Source organism: Marmota flaviventris, chromosome 3 (genome assembly GCF_047511675.1).
Source record: "Marmota flaviventris isolate mMarFla1 chromosome 3, mMarFla1.hap1, whole genome shotgun sequence".
Classification (NCBI taxonomy): domain Eukaryota; kingdom Metazoa; phylum Chordata; class Mammalia; order Rodentia; family Sciuridae; genus Marmota; species Marmota flaviventris.
The window spans coordinates 54,320,956-54,334,055 of NC_092500.1; the positions used below are offsets into that span (position 1 = coordinate 54,320,956).

Sequence of the window (13,100 nt, forward strand, 5' to 3'; positions counted from 1 at the left end):
AATTTATCTTGAGTATTTGGTATTCTAATATAGGAATAACCTCACTTTCATAACTCTCATTAGTTGCAAAAAAAGGAAAATTGGCAATTTTTAATATTTCTGGACTACAATTATGAAACTTTAAAATAAAGATATGAAGCTGGGTGTGGTGATACATGCCTGTAATCCCAGAGGCTTGGGAGGCTGAGGCAGTAAGATCTCAAGTTCAAAGCCAGCCTTAGTGATTTAGCAAAGACCTAAGCACTGAGGATGTGCCTCATTAGGTAACACTTCTAGTTCAATCACCAGTACCCCCCAAATAAAAAATATAAAGATACAAAAAAAAAAATCTACATTTTTAAATTGGAAGATTTTTATTTCCAAAAAAAAAAGTAGTGCAGTACAGAAAATGGAGTTAGGCTGCCTGAGTTTGTATACTGGTGTACTTTCTACCCTGGCCCCTTCTAACTTTTGGTCTTCATTCCCTCACCTATAAAGTGGGAATATTACTTACAGAGTTTTCCATAAGGATTATTTATTAAAAAAGTAATGTCCTTAGAAGAGTGAATAACATACAGTAAATCCTTTATATGTGTTAGCTGTTGTATCATTTTTATAATACAATGTAGACTAACATTTTGCTAGACCTTTTTGCCAGAGTAAGTGATGAGGCTTCATAGTACATTGTATTAACAATAAGATGTATGGGCTGTGGTTGTGGCTCAGTGGTACAGTGCTCATCTAGCATGTGTGAGGCCCTGGGTTCAATCCTCAGCACCACATAAAAAAATTAACAAAATAAAGGCATTGTGTCCAACTACAACTAAAAACTACATATTAAAAAAACCAATAAAATGTGAATTATTTTAAGAAAACTAACAATTAAGTTATTCTCAGATGTACCTTTCGTGCTATTGGCTCCTGACCTTCCATCAATGTGTACCAGCTGACAAGTTTATTCCAGCCCTCAGTTGGCAACAGTATGTAATCCAATTCATCAATAAGATGTTCCTTAAGTGACTGGGCATCACCATCTGTGAAATGAAAAATAAACTCAATACATAAACAAAGCAATAGTTTTTTACCCTAGTATTCTGATTATACATATCACACATTATTTAGACTCATGAAGACTACTTTGAAGTATATAAAAGAGAGAACTCCAAAAAAAAGCACTGGAGCAGTTCAAATTCCACTGTTGCTTGAAAAGTTTTCAATGTGTATGATTAGTCAGTTTTCTAAAAATGTAATTTTTCATCCATTAGGCTTTAAAATATACTCACATAATTATTAGCCAAGATACCTGAAAGAAGAATGTAATATTTTGAGCATCAAAGAATCTCCACATGGTTCACTTTATCATTAATGAATGAAGGAAATTCAGAAACAAGTAAATAACCTTTTACAATGATTCCAAGACAAATGGGCTATGAACTATAATAGAAATCACAAAGAGGTATCTTGTGAACCGTTTCATTATCCCAGAAGGCTCAGATTCTTCCCAAGATCTAAAATGGTGAGTTATTCTGACATGCTTCCAATGTTGTGATCTACTTTCAATTTTTTAGTTAAAACAAAAAATTAAATGCAGGGCAGCCAAATCTAGAAGCAATTTCCTAAGTTGTAGCTACCTCACAATCCTAATCTGGGACTCATTTATTAATTGGTCATTTGAATTTCTAAAGTACAGAAATAACTCACTGGGTTTTAGCTAACTTAAAGGAGATTTTCTTATTCTGAATTAGTCTTAATTAATAGATATGGGGGGCAATACTGTTCTTGGCAGCATTTCAATAATAAAAGTGTATTAGACCTAATAAGGTCTAATGATTGAATCAACAAGAAAAATGAAGATGTAAACAGAATGTCACTTACTCAGAATTAATCTGTAGTCACAACGTTTCTAAACTTTGAGAAACTCTGAATCTTATGAATTTCAAGAGCAGATATAAACCAAGTATTAATTTTTTAGCTCAGGTTTTATTTAATCATTTATTTGGTTGATGAAAAGATTTTATTTTGTTGATGAAAAGATTTTATAATACATTTCCAAAAACTCTCTGAAGGTAAAAGAAATATAGTCTTACTAGGCATCATGTACTATGAGACATACTACCACTCAAAAAGGAAATATCTGTCAATTTCAAAACAGCCCTATAAGAGAGATATCTCTAATATTAAAGATTAGAATATATACTCAGGGATATTGAGTAATTTACCCAAAGTAATTATAGGAAATTACATATACTGTAAAATTCTTTTTTAAACAGATACTATAAAATGTTTTCTTTCAGAAAATCAAGTTATCTCAGTTAATTTTCAAAGTAACAGTATGAAGAAGGTATCTCCATTTTAATTAGAAAATAGATTCAGGGATGTAGATTTAGGGATGACAAAAATCACACACCGAGAAAACTGCAGAGACTCAATTAAAACATAAATTTGTTTACTGAATACCCATTTACACAGCATTATAATACACTGCCTTGAAAAAAACTTAGAAAGTTTTAAAATTATGTGCCAGAATCTAATAAGTAATTCATATCTAATAGAATAAAATAATCAACTCATTTTCAGGAGAGAACACATTTAAACTAAATAAGGAATTGATATTTGCTGTGTCTCTGTATACTGATATATAACTGCAATACAATATACTATACATTTAAAAAATAGTTTGGTAAGTTTTGATGTTATCAAAATAAGTGTGAAATCATCACCACTAGCAAAATTATGAAAATCTCTCTTAACCCCAAGTTTGTGGCTCTTTATCATTTCTTCTTCCTGCCCATCTTGTTCTAAGAAAACTGATCTGTTTTACAACTCAGACTAACTTGCATTTTCTAGAATCATACATAAAAACAATATGTCCTTTTTTGCTTTTTGTCAAGTTGTTATTGTTTTGAGATCATCCATATTTTTACCTATCAACAGTTCATTCTTTCCTAAATGCTGAGTAGGATTTCATTATATGGATATACTATCATTTGTTTATCCAAGTGTTGATAGGCATTTGAAATTGTTCACAATTTTTTTAATTACAAATAACACTGTGTGAACATTCATGTACAATTTTTAATACAGATAAATGCTTTTATTTCTCTTGGGTAAATGCCTGAGTAGAATGAATGCATACTATGGTAAATGTATGTTTAACTTGGAATTTCACTTGCTTTTTATTGTTGTCAACATTTTGTAAGGGTCAGTCTTTTAAATTCTAGTCACATTAATGCATGTGTAGTAGTACCATACTGTGCATTTGTTTTGTGGTGCTGGGGATCAAACCCAAGGACTCAAGCATGCTAGGCAGGCACTCTACTACTGAGCTATATCTCCAGGCTCCCTTGTTGTGGTTTTAATTTTCATTCCTTTAATAATAATGAGGCTGAGCATCTTTGTATGTGCTTTTTTAAAACTTTAACCCTTGTTTGGTAAAGCATTTGTTTGAATCATTTGCCTACCTTTCCCACTGTGCTATATGTTTTCTTCAAAGTGAGTTTTATTCCATTGTGATAAGAGAACATAAATTTTGTATGATTTGAATGCTTTTAACTTTACTGAGACAGGTTTTATGGCCCAGAATACAGTCTATCTTGGTAAATATTCTGAATATATACCTGAAAAAAACTTTTATTCTGCTATTTTTCAGTGGCATGTTCTATAATGTCAACCAAGTCAAGTTGAAACAAGCAAGTTACTGACTCCTTTTGCTTTGTTCTTAACTTCTGAAATCCAAACTATGCTAGGTCAGTCAGCGTTACTCAATTTTTCTTTGGGACTTAAGGATCTGTATATCTATTTTCCTTCCCAGATTCTCTTTTCTTCCTCCTTCAGAAATTGCTATAATGCATATATTAGTTTGCTTGATGGTGTCCCATAAATTCCTCAGGTTTTCTTTACTTTTTCATTCTTCACTTGATCTTAGCCAAAAGGCCGAGAAGCGATACTTTTTCATTCTTTTTGTTTCTCTGGTGGAATAATTTTAAATGATAAGTCTTCAAGTTTGTCAATTTTTCTACTGGATTAAGTCTGTCTTTGAAGAACTCTATCGAATGCTTTAAAATTAGTTTGGTTCTTCTATATAATTTCTATCTCTTGGTTGATATTTTCATTTTCCTAACTCTGTTGTTCTCTGCAACTCACTGCACTTCTTCTAGACAACTGCTTTGGATTCTGTCATGCAGATCTCCATTTCTGGAAATTTACTTTGCTTCTTTCTGTCATTTTTCCCTGATGCTTTTTCTTTTTTTTAATGTGTTGTGTGTGGTGGGGCAGGGGTATCAAGGATTGAATTTAGGGTTGTTTAACTATTGAGTCACATCCCCAGCTTTGTTTTGTTTTTTATTTTGAGACAGGTATCATTAAGTCCTGAGGGTCTTGGTAAACTGAACTCATAATCCTCCTGCCTCAGCCCCCAGAGTCACTGGGATTACAAGTATGTGCCACCGTACAAGCTTCCCTGATTCTTTATATTCCTTGTAGTTTTGCATTTGGTGTTTGTGTAACTAAAAAAAAAAAAAAACCCAACCACCCCTCCTTCTTAGTCTTTATGGATTAGCTTTGACAGGAAAATACCTTCAGGGATCAGTGAGAACTTTTTCTTTGGATATGTCTTTTCTGTACCAGAATATGTAAATTCCTAATTGTAACTATTCATTGATTTCTTTTTATTCTATGAACCCATAATCTCTTCCTCCCTCTGATAACTGACTACCATACCACAGGTCAAAATAATATAAAGGCATACTCCACTCCTCTTCCCTAGGGGATAATCCCCAGGGAATGTTCTGCATATTCTCCCAACATTGTAGAGCTATCACACCTGAAGCAAGTTACTGACTCCTTTTGCTTTGTTCTTAACTTCTGGAATCCAAACTATGCTGGGTCAGTCAGGCATAGTGAAACAAGCAGAAACTAGCCCTGTAGCTACTGAACTAAGTAGCAGGATGCTCCACTCTTCTCCTTTTCTGGCAGAAGACTCAGGTTCTAAGCCTTCTCTCAACCTCACAGAGACTTCTGACTGCAGCAACCACCCACACCTTTTCTTTTGTTAACTGCCCTCAGGTATCAGAACTATTCTCCTGGGCAGCACACTGAAAAGTGGGATGTTAAACCTGAACTTTCCTTTTTCTTTCCCCCAAAGGAAGATGTCCTGCACCAACACAGTCTCTCTCTTGTTCTAACAGGCCAGCTTGGAGGAAGAGTCCATGTAAATAAAATAAAATTATTCTTCTTTCCTGTTTCAATATGTTTGTTTTCAGTTTTATGCTCATCTGGAGTATTGTAACTTTACTGGATCTGGTTTTCCCATAAAGATGTTCTGGTCCATATGCCACTGTTAAATCAGTGTTTCTGTGGGGGAACAAGGGATGGAACTTTCTATTCTACTATATTATTGATATCATTCCTCATCATATTATTTAAATTATGCCCTTAGGAAGGTAGATATTAGGGATAATTAAGTCTCTTGATGAATTGTCCCATCCCATTCAGCATTATGAAGTGACCATCTATCTCTGGTAATGTGTTTTTGTTCTGAAACTTACTATTTGGTATTAATATGGCCACTTCAGTTTTCTTTTGATAGTGTTAGCATGAGCATTAATTTTCTACTGCTTCATAATAAATTACCACAGTGGTTTAAAACAACACTCACAGTTCTGTGGGTCAGCAGTTCAGGTGGGCTCAAGTTCAGGTGGGCTCTGTCCTTAAGGTTTCATGAAGCTGAAGTCAAGATTGTCACCTGTGTTTAGGCTCTTATCTAAAGGCACAGGGAAAAATTCTGTCTTCAAACCCATTCAGGTTGTTGACAGAATTTATTTACTCATGGTTGCATGTTTGAGATCACCATTTCTTTGCTGGCTGTCTTGTTCCTACAGACCAGCAACGATGCACTGAGTCTTTTTTTTTTTTTTTTTTTGCTTTGAATTTAACTACTTCTGACACAACCAGAAAAAATTCTCTGCTTTTAAGGGCATATGTGATTAGATAAAGCTCACTTGGGATAATCTCCCCTCTGCCTTATAATCAATCATGGGAGTGATATCCTATTTACAAGTTCCATTTATTCAAAGGGCAGAGGATTATACCAGACAGTTGTTGGAGGTCAGTCTTATCAGCATGGCACATTTTTTTTTCTGACTTTTTTCTTTTTTAGGTCTTAACTTTTTAATCTAATCTTATGGTCCCTACCTTTAATTAGGTTGTTTACAATCAGTGTGATCATTCACAGAGCTGTGTTTAAATCTACGACCTTTATTTGTTTTGCACTTGTCTCATCTGTTTTTTGTCCACTTTTTGGAGGGAGGTTTTTTTTTGTTTGTTTTTTAAGATATTTCTTCTCACCGTGGGTCATATTTTCCTGCTTCTTTGCACACTGGGAAATATTTGGTTGAATCCAAGACATTATAAATATTATATTATACGCTGGATATTTTTGTATTACCATAAATATTCCTTTATCCAAAAATTTGCTTAAGTTACTTGGAAACAGTTTGATGCTTTCAGTTTAGCAGTGCAAGAGAATTAATTTCACCCAATTGTAAGGATAAAACTGTTCTCAGTAGTTTACACTGTGAATTATTAGGTTTTTCACTGGCTGCTGGGCATACCATTATTTTTGGTCCTAAATCCTGAGTGTTCCCTCAGATTCTTTTGGATGGTTCTTTTCCTGGCCTTAACAGCTTCCTCATACACATATGCAGATCAATAGTCAGTTAAAAGACAGAAGACAGATCCTCTGAAGATCTCTAGTTCTCTCTCTTAGAGATGTTCATTCTTCCCTGGTCTTCCTGAACTCAAATTTTGTCTCTTTAACTAAGGGATACTTTGAGAGTCTTATTGGGTTTCTCCTTTCTGTGCTGCCTCCTGGAAATTTTCAATATAGAAAGCTGAAAGTAATTAACTCACCTGATTTTTACATCTCTCAGGGATCACCGTTTTTAGGTGCTTGATAACCAATGTTCTGAGAATCACTATCTCATTTATTTTTTGTCAGAAGGGTAAATTTGAAGTTTCTTCATTTTGGCCAGAAATGGAAGTTCTGGTACTTACGTTTCACTCCCTTTAAATGTAATGAGATACAGAGGGGCTGGCAAGTGATGAGGGTGTAGAAGGATAATGCAAAAATCCAAGAAGGTAAACATATACTGATTCTCTCAACTTAAAAAAAAAAAAAAAGTTTCCTATACTATAGGAAAAATACATGTGATATATATCATTTTCCTGAAACATTAAATAACACTGTGCTTTATAATTTACATTCTTCACTTCAAGGTTTGAACAATAAACCTTAATGAAAAAACAAAATTTGTCATAATACATAACAGTAACTAATTATCATAGAATAATCTGAGCTCATTAGGTCAACTCTATAATACAAAAAGAGAGTTCTAATTTGTTCATTTATTTACATTCCCATATTATAGTCATTGACATTTACATATTGCAATTTAACACATTTACAACTTAATGAAGAAAATAATGACCTTTGAGAAGTCCAGAGTTATCAATGGGTCCAGGATATACATTTTGATCTCCCATCTGGTATTTGTCCCAACTGTCAAAGCCAACATATTTTTTCCACTGTTTGAACCAGCGACTATCGACTAGGTACCTAGAAAAGAAAAGAAATTGGTTTAGGAAAATACCTGGAAACACAAGAACAGCAAAAGAGCTATCTATTTTTGATATTTCATTTTGTATTAAAGAACAAGCCTATCTCAAAGGATTACTGAGAATTACTGTAATACCACTCAGCATTTGGAAGAAAAATACTTCATTTATATCTGTTTAAGTATTATTTCTATTATTCTATGCTATTTGAGGATAGGTATTGACATGAAAATGTCATTTTACAAAGATGCAAGTAATAGGTATTCAAGAAAATACTTGTTAATTAAACAAAAGTTCAAATAATTATAAGAATCAATCAACATAGCTTTAAAATTCAATGTGGTAAAAAAGAAATACAAAAAAATGGCTCTTTTCCAGAAACTTATACAGTATTTCATATACTTTAATGTGTTTTGCTTTTTTTGAGGGAAGGAAAACCTTGTTATTAAGAGCTTGCAAAGTTGATCAGAATAATTATAATTAAACTTAAAAAGTATTAAAAATAAGTTTGTTTGTTTTTTTTTTACCAACAAAAATTAGTAACAATATTATCCCTGACTGTTCTTATACAGTAGTAAAATCTGCTGGGGCATTTTCCTCATATTTAACTGGGTTCAGCTGCAAACAAAAGCAAAAGTGAAGGTTTGTGAGATGTTTATAGCTCATGTGTGTAATAATACAGATTTTCAGGAGATCATCATCCTAATGCTTCTGGGCTTATCACATACGACACTATAGGAATAAAAACCCACAATTATGTCTGAAAATAACTAAAGCAAAGGCACCAAAGTAGCAAAACCCCATAATTCTTTAAGAATATTCATAAGTATTTTAACTTCCTGAAAGTGAATATGCAGAATTATCTATGTACCAGTATTCCAAATCCACTGTCAGAGTTATGCAACTGGAAGAATTGTGGAACTTAAGAATTGTTAAAAAAGGAAATGAGGCACTAAGTCTTGAGAAAACACAAATCATATTTGGAAAAAAATTTTTTTAATGAAATAAATCATACTTGGTTTAAAATTACTCCCTATCTGCTTGCCTAGCATGTGCAAGGTCTGGGTTCAATACCTACTACTGAAAAAAAGTATACACTGTGTAACGTTAAAATCAGGGTAAACATCTTTTCAAACATTTATCATTTCTTCAAAAAAAGAAAAAGAAATCAACTCACTAAAACATTTTTAGACTTTGTCCTTCCCTGAAATTTAAATACATGTTTTCCCCATGAATTTTATAATCAGTTTATTAGTTTCAACTGAAACTGCATTAAACTGACAGATTAATTTGGGAGAATTGGCTTCTTTACAATGATGAGCCTTCTGATCCATAGGCACAGAATCTCTCCCCATTATTTAGGTACAATTTAACATCTTTCAATAAATGTTATTATTTTTTCCCCATAAAGATCTTAAGTTGTTGAATTTATTCTTAGGAACCTCAGTTATTTCTGCTATGTGAATTTTACTTTTTTAATCGTTACATTTTACAACTTTGTAGTTGATGCATAAAAATACTACATATTTGTGGCATGTCATGTGTCACTCTGACACAAGTATACACTGTGTAATGTTAAAATCAGGGTAAACATCTTTTCAAACATTTATCATTTCTTCATAGTGAAAACATTCAAGATCTTTTCTTGTAGCTTTAAAAAAAAAATCTTTTTAGTTGCAGATGAACACAATACCTTTATTTATTTATTTCCATGTGGTTCTGAGGATCAAACCCAGTGCCTCACACATGCTAGGCAAGCACTCTACCACTGAGCCACAACTCCAGCCCTTCTTCTAGCTTTCTGACATACACAGTATATTATCTATAGTCACCCTAGGGCAACAGCACACTAAAACTTCTTACTTCCTAACTATAATTTACTACATGCTGATCAATCTCTCCCCAACTCTTCCTTTCCCGGCCACCTTGACTACCATTGTACTTTCAACTTTTATGAAATTAAAACTTGTATTAAATTTCACATGAATGAAATCATGTGGTATTTACCTTTCTATACACAGCTTATTTTACTTAACAAAATTATCTGTGGTTCCACCCATGTTGTTGCAAATGACAGGATTTCATCCTTTTTCTAATAGCTTAAAAGTACTCCACCACTGTGAATATGTACCACATTTTCTTTACCCATTCATCAGTTGATGGGCACAGTGTTGTTCCAACAAATGATTAATTTTTTAAAGTTATTAATCTTTAAAATAGTAAATAAAAATAAAACAGACACCAGCATCCCTATTAATAGCTCTATTTGATTGTACATTTCCTTGAATTTTTCTATAAAAAGTCATTTTGTTGCAACAATAATGTGTTTTCCCTTTTTCTTTCTAGTTCTACTTCTGCTTTCCTTGTCTAATCACTGACTAGAACTTCAAAAATAATATAGGGGAAGACAAGACATTTTTGTAATAACGTTAATAGTAATATCTAAAGTTTCACATTAGGTAAGATAATTTTTGCTGTAGGTTTATAAAAAACATTTTTAGTTGTAGATGGACACAATATCTTTATTTCACTTATTTAGCTTTTTTATGTGGTGCTGGGGATCAAACCCAGTGCTTCATGCATGCTAAGCAAGTGCTCTACCACTGAGCCACAACCCCAGCCCTATTGATTTATTTTTATGTGGTGCTGAGGATCAAACCCAGTGCCTTACATGTGCTAGGCAAGCGCTCCATCACTGAGCTACAACCCTAGCCCGTTTTTTTGTTTTCTTAAATAAGTTTGAGAAGTTCCTCTCTACTTAACATTTGTGTAGACTACCATGATTAACTGTGTGTGTGTGAAATTTTTCTGCATTTAATGTTTTTCCCTTTACTGAACAAAATTAGGGTAGCTTTTCCTTTTCCTTTTTTTTTTTTGTAACTTAACTACTGAGTCACTAAGTTGCTTGGGGCCTTGCTAAACTGTGAGACTGGCCTTAAACTTGCGATCCTTCTCACTTGGTCTCCCAAATGCTGGGATAAAGGTTTGTAGCACCATACCCAGCACTAGCTTATAAAAGTAGTTTGAAAGGATAGATTAATTTGTTCCTTTATGATTTGGCGTACTTGTATGAAAAGCTGTTGGAGGGTAGATTTTAATCTCTAGTTAATTTTCTTAAACACTGACTTTTGCATTTAAAATGGAAACACAGATTTCCCAGTTGATTTTCTTAAATAGCTAATGTCACATGCTTGAAAAATAGAAATAGACTTGAGATAATGTTACTACTATAATTACAAATGTCATTTCCAAACCTTATGTTGCAAACTATTTGTGGAATAGTATCAAAATTCAATGTATATTTACTTAAGAGATATTTCTTAAAGATGGGATCTTATCTCCAAAGTATTTAATGAATCCTTTACAGTTATACTGGAGGTTTGGAATTGGCAGTATTTATCTGCTGTCACAACATCAGTAGATCAACTCTCTTTCCTAGATTCTTGAAGTGACTTTCTCTATAATGATATGAAGTATAAAATATTACTTTCTCATTTAATGATATTGAGTTGCATTCAGTACTACCTTCACTTAAAAATGGGCATTATATTCTATTACATTCTGTGGGAATGAAACATCAGAGAAACAAATAATAGAGGCATCTATTAAAAAAAAACAAACAAACAAAAACAAAACCATGGAAATCTTATTAGGTATACACAAGTAAGATAAGATTAGATGAAGTAGACAAGTAAATTTAAAAAATTATATTTCAAGATCTCTGTAAATGTGTTGTCCCATAAAAACTCTACCCCTCAATCTATGAAATCTGCTGAAATCTCAATAATCTCAACAAAACAGAATCAATCACAAAGATTATAAATAAATGAACAAAGCTGAATTTATACATTCTCAATAGCACTCAGTATGCCTTTGGGGTCTAGACAAACCAAATTTTTGCTTCTGTGTTTCATTTTGAATAGTTATAAAATCCTTAACATTGCTTCAAAGGTCTTGGGTGATCTGCCCCTACCTACTCCTTCAGTTGCAGGTGGAAGCACTTTTCTTTGTGCTAAGTTCCTGCTATAAGAAAGAGCCTTCTTTCAGTTCTTCAACACACTGTTTTCTGGCTCATGGCTCCTTTTGCCTAAAATACTCTCCCTTTCCCCCAAACACAAAACACAAATAGCATGAAAGTTTGGGTCCCCCTGCTAAAATCTGTATGTTAAAGTCTTAACTCCCAAGATATTAGGAGATGATAAGGTAATAAGAGCAGAGTTCTCTCTTTTAATATTTAGTTTTTAGTTGTAGTTGGTCACAATACCTTCATTTTATTTATTTTTATGTGGTGCTGAGGATCAAACCCAGGGCCTCCATGTGCTAGGTGAGCATAATACTGCTGAGCCACAATCCTAGCCAGAGTAGAGCTCTCTTGAATGAGATTTGTGTTTTTATTAAAAAAAGTCTCAGAGAGATACCTCATTCCATCCACCCTATGAAGAAGACCTATGAAGCAGAAAGTGGGCCCTCACCACATTCTGAATGTGTCAGCATTTTGCCATCTTGGATTTATCAGCCTTCCCACAACTATGAGAAATAACTCCCTGTTGTTTCTTAAAGTCTCTTCTTGATACTTTGTTATAGGAGCTTCAATGGGCCAAGACTTTTTCTTTTAGCTAATTCCTACAGACTTTCACAAATCAGCCTAAATGACACTTTCTCAGGGATTACTTCTCTAAGCCTCTACCTACTTCCTCTGAGTTTGGAAGATGGCAATCTCTACTACATACCAAGACTCTTTATTAGGTTATAAAAATTACGTTTAATAATAAAAGTTTGAGTTTTATTCCTGCAAACTTCTCAGCACTTCAATATATTATTTCACTTATTCCTTAATTACCCAATGATTTAGGTACTATTATCATAATTTCATAGGTGGTGCACACAAGCCCACAGAAATTAACATATCAAAGGTTACAAAGTACAAGAACTGTGATTAAGAAAACGTGATACTGGCATACACAGAAGCAAAAAAAGACCAGTGAAAAAGCACAAAGAAATAAGAACTAGACTTGCATATATGTGAAGATATGATAGATCTCAAAAGCATCATTACAGACTAGAGGGGAAAGAACTACCTCTATTAAAAAATACTGAGACAGGCCTGCACTGCTACCGCCAATGCTGCTGTCAGCCTGAGGTCGCCTGGAGGTCTTCCTGGGCTGTCAAGGTCTTTTCACTGGGCACGACCTTGGTCACCTCGGATGCGTTTTCTGACACTACCTCCATGGTCACTGCCATTGAACTGGAAGTCTCCTGTCAATCAACCACCACCTGCACCACTACCGCCATTGCTGGGCCTCTGATTCCACTGCTTCCAACCTGAGGTCGCCTGGAGGTCTTCTTTCTGGGTGCTGTTGTCATGGAAGAAACCGCTGCTCCGGATGCAACTGAAGCTGACACTGCTGCTGACTCCCAGAGATCACCTGGTGATGTTGCCCCCACACCTGAAGTTGCAGCTACTGATGACCTGCTGTCTGCTGCCACAAACACTGCTACCATGGCCT

At 34.0% G+C, this 13,100-nt stretch overlaps 1 protein-coding gene across 5 annotated transcripts in view; it reads right to left on the reverse strand.

The window, feature by feature from the left end:
* The window catches only part of Usp15 (ubiquitin specific peptidase 15), a 122,470-nt gene that overhangs the window by 84,003 nt on the left and 25,367 nt on the right, over positions 1 to 13,100 (reverse strand). For all 5 annotated transcript variants that reach the window (XR_011707062.1, XM_027925817.3, XM_027925808.3 and 2 more), the window contains exons 2-3: positions 7,467 to 7,594; positions 883 to 1,013 (exon numbers count right to left, since the gene is read on the reverse strand). Coding sequence is in view for 4 of the 5 variants with exons in the window: in XM_027925817.3 (XP_027781618.1) it covers positions 883 to 1,013; positions 7,467 to 7,594 (259 nt within the window). In the remaining variant the exon portion in view is untranslated. The remainder of the gene's footprint in view (positions 1 to 882; positions 1,014 to 7,466; positions 7,595 to 13,100) is intronic.